General features: G+C 34.8%; 2 protein-coding genes across 2 annotated transcripts; one reads left to right on the forward strand and one right to left on the reverse strand.

The window, feature by feature from the left end:
• The first annotated feature begins 3,087 nt into the window (after positions 1 to 3,087).
• Positions 3,088 to 7,208, forward strand: LOC129422857 (vesicle transport protein SEC20). Its single transcript, XM_055179006.2, has 6 exons — positions 3,088 to 3,240; positions 3,578 to 3,670; positions 3,777 to 3,868; positions 4,018 to 4,122; positions 4,220 to 4,338; positions 5,795 to 7,208. Exons 1-6 carry the CDS (start codon positions 3,154 to 3,156, stop codon positions 5,989 to 5,991), a joined length of 693 nt encoding a protein of 230 aa, XP_055034981.1. The 5' UTR covers positions 3,088 to 3,153; the 3' UTR covers positions 5,992 to 7,208.
• Positions 7,209 to 8,859: 1,651 nt separating this feature from the next.
• On the reverse strand, positions 8,860 to 11,265 carry LOC129422697 (homeobox protein Nkx-2.5). Its single transcript, XM_055178747.2, has 2 exons — positions 10,771 to 11,265; positions 8,860 to 10,016 (listed from the first exon to the last, which is right to left on the reverse strand). Exons 1-2 carry the CDS (start codon positions 11,114 to 11,116, stop codon positions 9,415 to 9,417), a joined length of 948 nt encoding a protein of 315 aa, XP_055034722.2. The 5' UTR covers positions 11,117 to 11,265; the 3' UTR covers positions 8,860 to 9,414.
• Between the last annotated feature and the right edge of the window lie 3,615 nt (positions 11,266 to 14,880).

Genomic DNA, 14,880 nt, shown 5'->3' on the forward strand with positions numbered 1-14,880 from the left:
TACACAACCACTGCCACTCCTCACATTAAAAACTCCCTTACAGACCATTTCCTCATACTGGGTGCATATTCAGGTCATTTACCTTTATGCTTTGACTGATGCTTTAATCCAAAGCGCTTTAGGAAAACGTTGATCAGTGTGTTCGGGAAATGCATTTAAGATTTTTCAGAACAGAAATGCTTTTTTTTTATACATTTTGGACATGGCTACACTGTAAAAAAAATCCGTAGAAATTGCAGCGGAGTTGCCGGTAATTTACCGTAGATTTAAATTTATGTTATTTACTGGCAACATTTTGTTCAAAGTTAAATGAACATTAAACATTTACAAGTCTTTGTCTTTACAGAGTAAAACTAAAAAACAGCATCAAGCAAAACATTCTGGGAAACAAAATCTGAAGCAAAAAACAGAAAAAGGTTGATGGTGATTTCTGGTTCCCAGAATGCTTTGCATGAGGCTGTTATTGTATAGTTTTATTCTGTAAAGATAAAGACTTGTTAATATTTAACATTTATTTAACTTTGAACAAACTCTTGCCAGTAAATAACATAAATGTAAATCTACGGTAAATTACCGGCAACCCAGCTGCAATAACATTGAAATTTTTACGGACTTTTTTTACAGTGTACCTTTTGTCTGTTCACTGGAAAACCCTAATAAGTTAAGACTGAACTCATCTGATTGAGTAAACTCATTGCCTCAATTCCATTTAAGGGACACTTCACCCATTTGCATTAAGCTTTAGAACCCCAGTCATGTTTTTGAATGGTCGTGCATCATTTCCTCAGTTGCCGCTGAGACAGGAGAAATACAGATTTCAGTGTTGCACTTTCCTTCTTTCAATGATGTAAGAATCATAATTTTGCATCATTGAAAGCAGGAAGTGCTATATCTTTGTTGAGGGAGTGAGACTACAAACACCCATTTTCTTGGTCAAATAGGCACCAAATTTGAAATGTATGTTACATTTCGAATACAAATATGATGCACTTTCAATCAAGATTAATGTTTCTACGGGTAAAATGCTCCTTTAAGTAACATTCGCCCAAAAACTTAGATATTTAAGTTCACTTAACTTGGTGGCCACATAGAATAAACTAAAATTGTTAAGTTTACCAAACTTGGAGTTTGTACAGCGCACTTAAACAATTAAATTCACTTAGTGTTCATAAAGACTGAACTTAAATTGTCATTAAACTTTATATAACAGCGTGTAATGAAAGGTATTCAGGACTGACTCTGTGTCAATGAATGAATGAACTTAATTCTCCACAGAAGCACACAACAAACTGCACTGTTCACATATCTTCATTATAGTGGAAACTAGAAATGCAATGTGGTGCATTCATACCAAAGGAAACACTGATCACCTAAACGGTGACTTTACAAAAAAACTCAAATTTACAAAAAATTATAAAGAGTGTAAAACTCTAAGAATTTTTATTATCAACAATGACCCATCAGTTGTTAATCTTGGACCAAAGATAAATCATTCAAAATGTTCAGGCCCAAGGGCTTATGGGCATTCCTCACAGCATTTTGAACCGATAATCTTAGGTTAATTGCACTTGAATTTTTATGTTTATGGTTTATTTTTAAGTGAACAAAGATTGTTAGGTTATGGATCCAAAATGCAAAATTTAAGTCACGATTTCTTAATTTTTGGTTTTAAACAGCATTAGGGCTTTCAATGTAAAGTTTGTTTTTATTTGCTTTGGTACTATTATCGCAAGTATGTGGTAAAACCTGTTAAAAACTGTTCAAAACTCAAAGCAGATCATTAAAAAGTGTTTTTTTTCAAACATGTAATCACATGTTCAATTGCGTAAGTACAACGTACAATACACATTCAGTTTATCACCACACCTAATTAGTGTGTCATCAAAGACATACATTCATATGAAGTAATTGTCTTTCACAATGCAATGCTCACAATACTTTTGATATGCTTCTCATCTGATTTGCGTAAATACATTTGACGGACACTTAATCCAACTGATCTTAATGGTTAATCACTGAATCTTTGGTAGGCTATACCTATATATTTTAATTTCAGCAATATATATGGAAATAATATATATAATAATATATAAAAATAAAATACAGAAATAAAATGTGTGCTTATACGAGCATATAATTACGTGTAACCACACATGATGAATACTCGTTATTATTGCTAATTGATTTCACATAGGGGTAACCACAATTGGTCACTAGATATAAAAGTGTGTGTAAACACTGGCAATTTATTTTAACATGGAGCAGACAATCAAGGAATAGGAAGAGCTTGAGGAAAAGGGATCCATCAGAGAGGTAGGCATGGGCACCAACAGAGAGGTCAGACATCGGCCAACGGGCCACTGTCCAAGTGCCTGGACAACGTGGAGGAAACATCTCCATGTGTGCATCTCTGAAGATGGTGTCGTAGGACGTAGGCCATTACTTGGCTTCTTTAATGCTGCACATCTTATTGAGTTTCCATAGGATGTTTTTTTTTAAATGTTGGGTAATGTAAGTGTATATTGCCTTAAGTGAAACTGTGTCTGTCTTTTATAGTAGGCCTATAGCATATTAATTTCAGCACTTCAATTCTAAGGTCGATTTGAAACATGTATCTTGCATTGTTTGCTGGTTTTGAAAATGTACACCGTACTTGTGTAAAATAGTACCAAATCGAATTAAAAAAACCCTGCTATATCCACGTGCTGAATAAACGATTTTGAGTTTGATCTCATTTGTTAACAGCAGGGGGCGCTAAGCAACAAGACAAGTGGTCGCTTATAAGTTAATCAGTCACTTATTAAAATAATTAAATCATTTCGGTACATTGTCTACTTTTTTGGTAATCTTTCATTTTCCGTAAATTACACAACACATAGCACATTCTATGGCTCATTACATATTGTTTTGCATTATGCATGCTTGTTTTAATGTTGCTTTATTTTTTTTGTTCAACTTAACGTAATATTTTCTTTCTTTCTGAGGCATCTTAGAACATAATTTAATAGCAAAATGTAAGCTATACGTTTGTGTTATTGTCCACGTTATATATTATTTTATAGTGGCATGTTGTTTGCGATAAATGTTGTCGGACTTTTATTTTGAAATTCAGTCTCAGTGTCCGGAAGTCATCAGTGTTCACTGACTGCCGTGATGATGGCAGCCTCTGCAGATGTCCACGTACGAATATGTGAGCAAGAAATCATCAAGTTTGACTTAGAAATAAAAGCTTTCATCCAGGTATGAAAATTTAAACAATCTAAAAGTTTTACATTTATTGACCAAAACTAGTATGCCTGATGTCATGTTATTGTCACTGTAGGACAGTTTATGCTGGTGAAATGAATGAATGACAGGAAGCATCTCTCATCATACAAAGAAAATAAATAAATAACATATTTTTAATGATCAATTACTGCTCAATGTATTAGTGTTAGTTAAATAAAAAAATTGCAATTATTAAATTTTTTACTTTTTATACCAGTCTATCTCCTGTATCCATTATAGCAAGCTGATACATTAATTTGAGTTTAAATGTTAAAAATTGTTAAAATAATTATTATTGTTACAACTGCAGGATGTCAGTGAATGCACAGGACCACAAAGCAAACTGTCGGATTTAAATTATAAAGTGAAAGAGAAATTCAATAATCTGAGACAACGGATCCAGGTAAGACAGAATAAATGTGTGGTTCATAAAATTATAATTTTATTTCAAAATCTGTGGATTGTGAGTAGTTTGATAATGACAACTGGATGGCATTTTGTTTCAACAGGATCTGGAGCAAATGGGAAAAGAACAAGACAAAGAATCTGACAAGCTGGATCTTCTCAATAAAGTAGAAAGACATCAGAAACAGATGCTTAGGTAATCATGATAACCCATAATGCACTTCAGATTTTCTTCCTATCGCTCTTGCATCTTTAATTGTTTAACAGAAGTATAAATGCAGGCTTTATTTTAAAAGCATGGAAAAGAATGTGTCGCATCCCAAATGAAGAATGTCTATTTTGCAGTAATCAGACAGCATGGAGAAAGGCAAATCTTGCCTGTAAACTGTCCATCGATAAGCTGGAGAAAGAAGATTTATTAAATTCAGAGAACATGTCTGTAAGACACAGGTAATCATTTAGAAGTAAAAATGCTTACAAAATAACAATATTGTTTATTCTATTTCTGATATGGTGAAATCCTTTTTTTTTTTTTTTGCTTATTAAGGAAAATGACAAAAGAGAGCCTGGCCCAGACCTCCAGTGACATAACCGAGAGTTTGATGAGCATCAGTCGGATGATGTCACAACAAGTTCAGCAGAGTGAAGAGACCATAAGCTCACTTGGTAAGTTCAGATCTAAAGACACCATGTAAAGAAACTGAGATTATCCTTTATCAAATAATAAAGTACAGCACAAATGAATTGTGACTATTAACATAATGCAAATAGACTTATAATTTTTAAAGGGACACTCCACTTTTTTTTTTAAATAGGCTCATTTCCTCCCTAGAGTTAAAGGAATAGTCTACTCATTTTCAATATTAAACTATGTTATTACCTTAACTAAGAAGAGTTGATACATCCCTCTATCATCTGTGTGCGTGCACGTAAGCGCTGGAGCGCACTGCGATAGCATTTAGCTTAGCCCCATTCATTCAATGGTACCAATCAGAGATAAAGTTAGAAGTGACCAAACACATCAACGTTTTTCCGATTTAAGACGAGTAGTTATACGAGCAAGTTTGGTGGTACAAAATAAAACGTAGCGCTTTTCTAAGCGGATTTAAAAGAGGAACTATATTTTATGGCGTAATAGCACTTTTGGGAGTACTTCGACTCGGCGCAGTAACACCCTCCCTCTCCTATTATGAGAGGGAGAAGGGTAGCGGACTTTTCAGGCAAGTACTCCCAAAAGTGCTATTACGCCATAAAATATAGTTCCTCTTTTAAATCCGCTTAGAAAAGCGCTACGTTTTATTTTGTATCACCAAACTTGCTCGTATAACTACTCGTCTTAAGTAGGAAAAACGTTGATGTGTTTGGTCACTTCTAACTTTATCTCTGATTGGTACCATTGCATGAATGGGGCTAAGCTAAATGCTATCGAAGTGTCGCAGCGCGCTCCAGCGCTTACGTGCACGCAGACAGATGATAAAGGGATGTATCAACAATTCTTAGTTAAGGTAATAACATAGTTTAATATTGAAAATGAGTAGACTATTCCTTTAAACATTTGATTTTTAACGTTTTGGAATCCATTCAGCCGATCTCTGGTTCTGGCGCTAGCACTTTTAGCATAGCTTAGCATAATCCATTGAATCTGATTAGAACATTAGCATCGCGCGCAAACAAATAAAGTGTTTTGATATTTTTTCCTATTTAAAATTTGACTCTTCTGTAGTTACATTGTGTACTAAGACCGATGTAAAAATAAAAGTTGCGATTTTCTATGCCGATATGGCTAGGAACTATACTCTCAAACTGCCGTAATAATCAAGGACTTGGCTGCAGCAGGCGCAATGATGTTACGCAGCGGCGAAAATAGTCCCCTGCTATTAAAAGTAACCAAGGGGACTATTTTCGGGCAGTGAGTATCATTGCGCCTCCTGCAGCCATGTTATGGCTACCCTATTTTCAATGCATGTGTTGCTGTAGCTCAAAGGGATAAAAGATCACATTTGCAGCTTAATGGTCATAGGTTTGATTCCCAGCCAACCGTATGGTGTTAAAATCTATACCTTGAATGTACAGGAGGTAGCTATATATTCTGAATATTAACACCCTGTTTGTTTTCCTGTAGCAACTTCATCAAGGACAGTGCAGGAAACCCACGAAGAGTTTAAAGCTATGTCAGGAACCATACAGCTGGGCCGAAAACTCATCATTAAGTACAATCGGCGGGAACTTACAGATAAGCTGCTTATTTTCCTGGCTCTCGCTCTCTTCTTGGCTACAGTATTGTACATTCTGAAGAAAAGACTGTTCCCTTTCTTTTGAGTAAAGACCAAAATATGCATAAAATGTTGTATCTGACAGTACAGGTTAAATGTCCACATCGTTTCAAAATGAGTAGAATTGCACATTGATGAGATATAGTACACAAAAGTGAAAATTCTGTCATCATTTACTCAACCTCATGTTGTTTTAACAACGTATGAGTTTCTTTACCAGCGTCTTGTGTTTCACTTATTGGGTGAGCGATGCTTTTTAAGCTTTTCCTTTTTAGTCAAACTTTGATTTATTCTTTATGATTGAACGGACTGAGATACTAAGATGTCACCACATAGCAGAAAATGTAGTTTTTACTAGTAAATCCGTAACTAATTTGTCGTTGCATGTCATATGTGCCATTCTTTAATTTATGATGTACCATGATTCTTTATTACTTTTAACAAATATTTTATATATTTATTTACGTTGACGTTGTATTTATCGCAGTTATAATTATCAAATATTCTCTGCAGTATAATTAAAATGTTTGCAGAATTGGGCATACTTGAATTAAGTCAGTTACAAAAACTTTGTGCTCCATAACTTGTGCTCCATAATATATATACATATATATTTATTATTTATTATGCCATTTTGGACGCGCCAGGGGGTCCGCAGAGTTTAAGCTAAAAATGTTGAACATTCAATAACATATCTGAGTTTTAAAATATATCTTAGCTTATACCAATTAGAAACAGAGTTTGTCCATGATACAACTAATGTTACTTTATAACTTTGTTTTTAAATTCCTATAAATTCTCAAAGAAGCTGAAAGATTGAGTCTCCAGTTATAAGGTATGGTTGTTCTGCATCAAAAACATTGGCAGTATTTTGTTTTGTTAAATGGGGATTTAATGCCTAAAAGTAGAATACAGATTTACGTTTAGAATGCCCTTTTGTAGGAATCCAGATATTCAATAGACATATACATATTTTGCCCTACATCAGAGGTTTTTAAATGGTGTTATGCCAACGACCACCAAATATGATTTTTTGAATAAAATAAAAAATAATTTCTTTGAAATAATTTTTTTTGTGAGGGACCCTTTCCTAAATATCAGTATGTTTATATTTTTATGTATAAAGAAACATTTAAACTGTACTACCTAAGCAAGAAAAAAATTAGAAACAATAAACAATTCTTGAAAGTATGTATGTACCACGAAATAAAAGATAAACACTTATTATAGAAATAAAACCGTAATAATACTCGGTAGACGTTTGCAATTTTGATTTTGTCATTTTTGCTCTGAAAGTTTCAAATAGGATTTTTAAATAAAATGTTAAGACAAAGCTTAATTCTTGTCATGAGATTTTAACCCTTGGTGTTGCTTCCAACTCTCCAGTTTTCCATGTCTGTACTGTACCTAACTGAACCCAGCTTAGACACTGGATGTTGTCACATGAACACCTACAGTATGACAGGCAATTTCAGTGAGTTAAACTCACATCCTGGTCAAGCAATGAACTAGCAGCTGTTATGCTGCTCAGAAGAGAACTGGAGTATCACAGAGGGGAAAAGCTCAGAAAAGCTATGGCCATAATCAGAGCTCTACTGATAAAAAGGCATGCAACCCTGTCTTTCCTCCGATAAGACCCGGAAAGGCTGATTATTCCATCCCTGGTCTCCTTCTCTCTCTCTCTCTTTCTCTCTCTCTCTCTCTGCCTTTCTCTCTCTGTCATTCTCCTTCTATTGTGGCTGGAGGACAAGGTCTGTTATTTTTAGAGATGTGTGTCTATGTTATCTGACTTGTTCTTTTCAACGCCTCTGAGGAGTGGGCCACTATTGTAACTGCGTGACCTTTCTCTCTACCTCTCAGTGGCCTCATATCTGACTTCAAATAATAGTTATTTCCACAGTTAGTATTAAGTAACCTCTCTGTGATGGTAGCAATGCATTGCATTTATGAGCCAATGCTGGTATTAGGTAGATGTGATAGAGAGAAGAAATTGTGTTTTGGAATATGTGTGGAGAGGCCAGAGAGATGCACAAGGACAATCTATTACTCATTTTAAGTGGCAACAAATCTGGATCTCTTTTCCTACTCCATACAGATCTTAACATGCACCCTTACCTCTCTATGTCAAGCAAATTGTGCCATTCTACACACTAAGCACAGCACTTTTGTGTTGTCAATCAGGGGTAAACCAAGGTCTTAAAATTATATAAAAATTTAGGCTAAATGTACTGAAATTTCGATGTTGGAGTTAATGGTTTAATTTTAACCTATATATAAGTATTCAGTTGATCAAGCAGGTAATTGGTTCATCAGTCATTGCAAAGTCAACAAAATTTTCACCCAAAACACACCGGAGGTCAAAATGTTTCCTTTGAAAATCCGTCAAATCAATTCACGTGAAGTGTCACCCGACATGGTGGAATATTTGCCTTGTGGGATTAAGTTCTGGTTTAAATCCTCTTTAAAATGTGTGCAACTCTACACAGGACTTGAAATATTAAATAGTATTATTTTTAAGATTTTAAAATTGTTTTTATTGTTTTAAAATCTTAGATAAGTAGCAAATAAACGCAAATTTACATATGAAATTGTGACGATGCATGATAATTAGATTTTTAAACGACACCGAAACAAATTAGACACCGACGGAAATCAAATTAGTTTAATTATAGGATCAAAAATAATTGTATTGATTTTGCTGCAGCGAATAATAATAATAATAATAATAGCAACAAAATTATTATTATTATTACGCGTTTTACGACACAACTTCGTAAATATCACGTTATGACTGTATAATTACGTAGAAATAGTAATGTAGGCCTATTGCCATTAAATTATATATTTATATTTACCAATATTAGGTTATACAACCCAAATGATGAATGCATACATTCTTGCAAAGCTTTTATTATTTTTCTTAAAAATATACAAATCAAACCTACACAGACAAATTAATAATAAAAAATGTTGACATATTCGTTCGTTATGCATGCCTTCTGCTTATTTTCACAACGAAAATAATTGCATTCATATGCAAAAAAGTAATATTTTATCAATTTATGCTTTTTTGCTATTCTTTTTATAGTATGATAAAGTTTCAGTCTATATGTGATACACCAAAAGAAAGAAGGAAAATGGGAAAAGAAAATGTTGCAACCTTGATAACTTTGCCCTATTTGTAGGTTGCACGCGGGCCTTATAATATATCTGGTGAAAATCATAAATAAGGTAATATGTTGTGAACTTAATTTCTCATAATTTAACACAAGTGCAAGCAAGTTATTTAAACATGGTTTAATGAAAATAAAGTATATAAGATATTAAAGCGTAAAAATGAACTGACAATCTACCATTTCACAAGCAGGCCTAAACATAAAACATCCCAGCCAAATAATTACAAATAATCATTAACAATGCCAATAATATTGAAATAACACATGCAGTAAATTTCGTCTTTTATTGTCTTTCACCAAGCCCGGATGCCATGTAATGATGACACCCCGCTGCTGGATTGAAATGATGCCTGGACATTGTTTAAATCCCCAACTCCAAAGTTCATGTAGTTACTGTTGGACTGTGAGGAGGGGATGCTCGGCATGCTTGAGGGATAGTTGCATGAGTAGTTCGTGTTGCCTGGACTCGGGAAGTTACTAAACGCCGGATAAGTGTTATAGGTGAAATGATTGATTCCCACATTGTAAGAAGCATTGTAAGTGGACGTGTCTGCCAAGCATGGTTTTCCATCTCGAACCAAAACCGGCACCGAAATGCGTCTTGGAGGTGCTATGCCCACCATCTCCAGGGTCTGATCCTGACGCTGTCTCTTACATTTATAGCGTCTGTTTTGAAACCAGATCTTCACCTGTGTGGAGGTGAGCTTGAGCACATTGGCTAGATGATCTCGCTCAGGTGCAGACAGATATTTCTGCTGTTTGAAGCGCCTTTCCAGCTCGTACACCTGCGCTTGAGAGAAGAGCACGCGAGGCTTCCTGCGTTTCCTCTGTTTGGGACGATCCGGATCATCCAGCTTTAGATCCTCACTCGGCTCTTCTTGTGAACAGTTGATGTCTAAAACAAAATACAATTGTTTGAATTTATTAAAAAAAGTTGGGAAAAGGTGACACTTTGTGCAACAATAATATCATTACATTTGTTGTACCAGCTGAAAATTTATAAAAGCTTCTAAATTGTCTGCATTAGATTTGGCACTTTATTATTTGGACCAAAGCCAAAAATGAAAAGAAATAAATAGCCTAAAATTTAATTAATGACTAACCCTTACAAAAATAACCATGGTTTTATTATTGTAAAAATGTATTGATTTACATTTTTAAAACTATGATAAAACTACATGGTTACTGTAGCAAAATCAGGATTAATTTGTGGTTAGCATGATAAATATAGTAACCGGTTTCTTTTTATTAATAATGCGACTAAAATAAAACGACACGTAGCCTATTGACCTCTAATTTATAACAGTAGGCCTACCTAATATATTTAACACTTAAATAAGTATGCTTAAATGTATAAATAATATTTTCTCGCTTACATTCATGTTTTAACATAGTATCATCGTTTATTATTTCTAGTAAAATCAGTTACCTCATATTTATCATTGTTTTACTTTAGTACTCATTAATAACTTAAAAAGTTAACTATAGTTTCTATAGGCTACTTTTACTACAATAAGACGATGTCTATTGTTTTGGACTCTGTATTAAAGTCGGTTATTTGTTGAGAATTTTAATCAACATTAATCAAGATTAAATGTGTGTTTAACTTTAAGAAACCTCTCTCAAAAAAACCCTTTCTTAATAATCACCTTTTTTCTCTTTATCCTCAAACGTGTCGTCCGTCTTTGCGGCTTTAACATAGTCCATTTCTAAGTAATTCTTCCCATAAAAGGCAGCTTCATTGAAGTTCACAGAGCCGTTTTTGTTGGTTTTGTCGTCCTGAAGGTCTTCACTGAAAAGAGAGGCTCCGGATGGCACGTCCATGAACTGCTCTTGTTTAAAAGTTGACAGCATGCAGGATGATGTGGGAATAAGAGTAGTGTCCAGCCGCTGAGACATGTCCAGAGAGACCAGGTTCCCCTGATTCTGCTCCAGATTCAATATATCGCGCACTGAGAAAGGAGTTGAAGTCATCTGGCTGGAAAACATTGCCATGGAGTAATGAGAGTCCTCTTAAGTCTGGGCAATCCAGTTGGCATTTATCAGGATGTCTAACCGCCTAATGAACAGGGATAATCTGTTGTGCTTGGAGGTATAAACGCACTTTCATCTTTCTAATAGACCCCTCATAACGCACTTTTGAGGTCTAAGGTAGGTCATCATGCTGTGGGGAGGCAGAAAGGCGGGGTCAGCTTTGAGTAAAGCATTTCACAACGTTTCATTGGCCAGGCACGTTCCAATGACGCATTATATTATAATTTCGAGTGAGACATCTATACAAGTCCATGCATTAAAAACATCCACCAATTATAGACGCATTCAAATGGCTTTTTTGTGCTCCAAAAAGTTGTAGCTTGTTTTAAAAGTTTTTAAAACGTCTTTTAAATGTTATATAGCCTAATAAACATTTCCAGTTTTGTAATGCGTAATTGTTCTTGTATCAAAATGCCACCAACCACTTTTTGCATTTTGAACTCTGGCAGATGCATTTATTGTATGTTATATTTGAATCACCACTATAAATTATTAGTTACCAATGGCCCTTTTGTTTAAAAAAACGACAAGGAGCACAAATTGTCCTCGATTTATTTGCTTTCCTCCTAATTGCTTAATCCAACAGCCAAAGAAGAAGATTTTTCTCCAGGGCATTAGACATTGCCATAGCTGGAACCTGAAACCTGCAATGACAATCCCAACTGTCTACCACTGAAAGATTTTGGTGCCACTGGGTTTGTTATCAAGACGTGATAACAGATGACAACAAACCAGAAACCCACCCACGCCGAACAGCCGCGGCACAAGAAGGACACATGGTAATTCATCCAAAATATACACTCATATACCGGAAGTTTTGCTTTATTACACCTGTGATACTAGTTATAAATTGGCACCTAGTTAAAACTAATCTGGTAACACGTTGCAGTGTCCAGAGCGCATTTATCATTTTGTCTACGATTACAAAGCACTTCCACAAAAGCAATTTGTCTGCATTCTCAGAAAAAAGGTACCCTTTAAAAAAGTACACTTTTGTGCCTAAAGAGTGCATATTATTATCATTCCAAATGTGCGTATTTGTACCATAGGACCTATATTAAGATACCTTCCCAGTGACAGCTTTTGTGCGTTTTTCTTTTGTATAGGCCTACACATAAAACTGGTAAAACGGACATTTAAGTTTATCAAACATAATATGTTTTTTTCTTACTATAAAAAGTGGCAACTTAATAAGGCAAATAGGCAATTTGACATGTATTTAATATTAGCTACTTCATTATTACTCAGCACTCATGTATTACATGAGAGCATTGTAATGTAAACTGAAGATTTTGACAACAAGGGAAAGGTGAATCAGACTGGTACCGTTCCTCTGGATGGGAAAGATAGCTGGTATTAGTCATCATGCAACATGGGTCGTGCTTGTGCAAAGGAGACAGACAGCACTATCGTTTGTTTTATCTGTAACAGTTAATGCTGCAGAGTAAATGGTGCCCGTGTCTCCTCTAGAGCTTCATGTTTATAGTTGTGTAGAAAATTTGTGCGCCTGAGTCTCGGGATACGCGTCCCTGATAAATGAACGTAAGCACTTTTCTCTATGAGGGAATCAACACAGCCCTGTCCATCGCTGCAATAATTGGTGAAATAAAGTAAACGGGCTGCACAGCTTATGGAAACTGCTTTTTATCAAGATGATTTATTAACCATCTTCTCCATCCCCGGTGCGCCACTGCACGAGACACCGTCCTCGTGACGGATGGAGCTGAAATGTTTCCGAGAGTTTTTCACAAACAAGAGATGACCCGAACCAATCAGAATAATTCGTCTTGTTTGATGCATTTCTGAAATAAATATTATGACAGACTACACGGTCGAGAGGAGAAGACACAACGTCACGAGCTAAGAAACGGCATCTGAAGTTTTGTCTTTCAGCAGCGCATTTAGAGCAGATAAAGAGTTGGATAAGCGTTCTTGAAAACTTCCTGTAGGCCGACCTGTTTAGGAAATGTTTGGGCGATGGGGTGAGATGTGTGTTATCTAAATGAGTCGTCCCTGCTGCAGTGATGAGAGGATGCATACTGAAAGCAGGACCTGCATGGGTCTTTCCGACACTCTTCATCCTCGTCAATCATTTCCAAATTTAACACCTCCCTGATGGAAGGTCATGACGCGAGATTTGTGGAATTTAAATAACGGGGTTAAATGTGGCACGTTTATGAGGAAGAGCCGGTTGTGACTTATTTGATTGGTTAAAGTCAAAGTGTGCACTTATTGTCATTTTAACCACACAACAAATAGTGTAGATTGCAGATCAAAATTGGTTTCTCGAGCCAAATGCTTAGTGTGCAGTAAGTACAGGCACAACTAAGACAACACCATAAAGCTGAAACAACAACATAACATTCATTTATTATATATTTTTAAATAATATATATATTTTTGGAAAGTTTTCATTGTCGTCGTCGTCGTCGTCTTCATTCCATTTCTTTTTCTACTTTCTATAAATAATTTTAGCTCCTATAAACTAAATATGACGTCTTTTAAATAAATGAAAAAAATATTTATATAAATTTTAATAAATTAAATTTCTTAATCATAATAATAAAATATACATGTATTTATATTGTGTTTATATATAATATATATATGTTACACTCTAAAAACAAACGGTGCTATATAGCACCAAAAGTGGTTCTTTGCTCGAATCATAGAAGAACCGTTTTTAGTGCCATTTAGCACCGGTGAAGCACCAGTGAAGCACCTGTGTTGAACCATATAGTGCTATGTAGAACCATGTGTGGTGCTATAAGGCCCCTATTTGGTTCTACACCGGTGCAACACAGTATATATATATATATTTACAGTTGCAATAAGAGTCTTATATATTAATTAATAAATTAACCCCTTAACTGTCACCCGTTCCGTGAACGCAACGCCTATAAGTTTACTTCAATATTTTGGATGCACATTTGATCGAATCATGGCTTCATGTTAGCATTTCTGTCGTGAAACGTTTAGGCTACATTTTTATAATTTTATTTATGAAATGAATATGTTATTGCATTATTTTTATTTATTAAAATAAAGGTAAACTTCTATAGCAATATCACCTCAACACACTTCAGTGATAAATCTTAAATAGTCTTCTTTAAAACAAGACCAATATCTAGAGCAAAAAATGGCAGAGTTATATTAATTTGAAGGTGTACATCAACTTTTCACCCCACTTTTCACCACTACTTAAAAACATATCTATTTTTTTCTGGGACCAGTTGTTCCCTTGCCCTACACTCGAATTACAGTAATCGTTCAGAAGTACAGTATAACCTGTTAGATGTCTACAAAATGGAATTACTATGGTATTATTTTTAATTTTTTGTATATTCTCTTTCAAATCTGTTGATGATGTATTGTATTAATTTCTTATGCTTGTATTCAACCAGTAGAAATATTTATTTCAATATTAAATTCAATAAGAACTGAAATTAAAGCTACCAAAACTGACAGTTTTTTTCCGTCCCAGACTAAAATGCATGTATGAGTTGCCTTAATTTAAAAACACCTTGTACTGACATATCTTTATATAGGCCTATATCAGTTCCATTGTTTTGTATGAAGATGCACACCAGTCGGCTATGGTTTTTGTAAGGTGTATTTGTAAAAAATGTCAATATAGCCAAGGCCTAGTTCTTGATTAATCTTAACCGTGTCTGGGAAATTGTCACCATCTAAAGAATCAAGTCTTAACTCATTAAACTCATATA

The sequence above is a fragment of the Misgurnus anguillicaudatus genome, unplaced genomic scaffold (assembly GCF_027580225.2).
Source record: "Misgurnus anguillicaudatus unplaced genomic scaffold, ASM2758022v2 HiC_scaffold_34, whole genome shotgun sequence".
Lineage (NCBI taxonomy): Eukaryota > Metazoa > Chordata > Actinopteri > Cypriniformes > Cobitidae > Misgurnus > Misgurnus anguillicaudatus.

Coding starts and splice junctions, on each gene's coding strand:
- LOC129422697 (XM_055178747.2), bottom strand. CDS start 11,116: ATGGCAATGTTTTCCAGCCAGATGACTTCAACTCCTTTCTCAGTGCGC. Junction 10,017..10,770: donor TGAGGATAAAGAGAAAAAAG/GTGATTATTAAG, acceptor ATTTTGTTTTAG/ACATCAACTGTTCACAAGAA.
- LOC129422857 (XM_055179006.2), top strand. CDS start 3,154: ATGATGGCAGCCTCTGCAGATGTCCACGTACGAATATGTGAGCAAGAA. Junction 3,671..3,776: donor ATCTGAGACAACGGATCCAG/GTAAGACAGAAT, acceptor TTGTTTCAACAG/GATCTGGAGCAAATGGGAAA. Junction 3,869..4,017: donor CATCAGAAACAGATGCTTAG/GTAATCATGATA, acceptor TCTATTTTGCAG/TAATCAGACAGCATGGAGAA.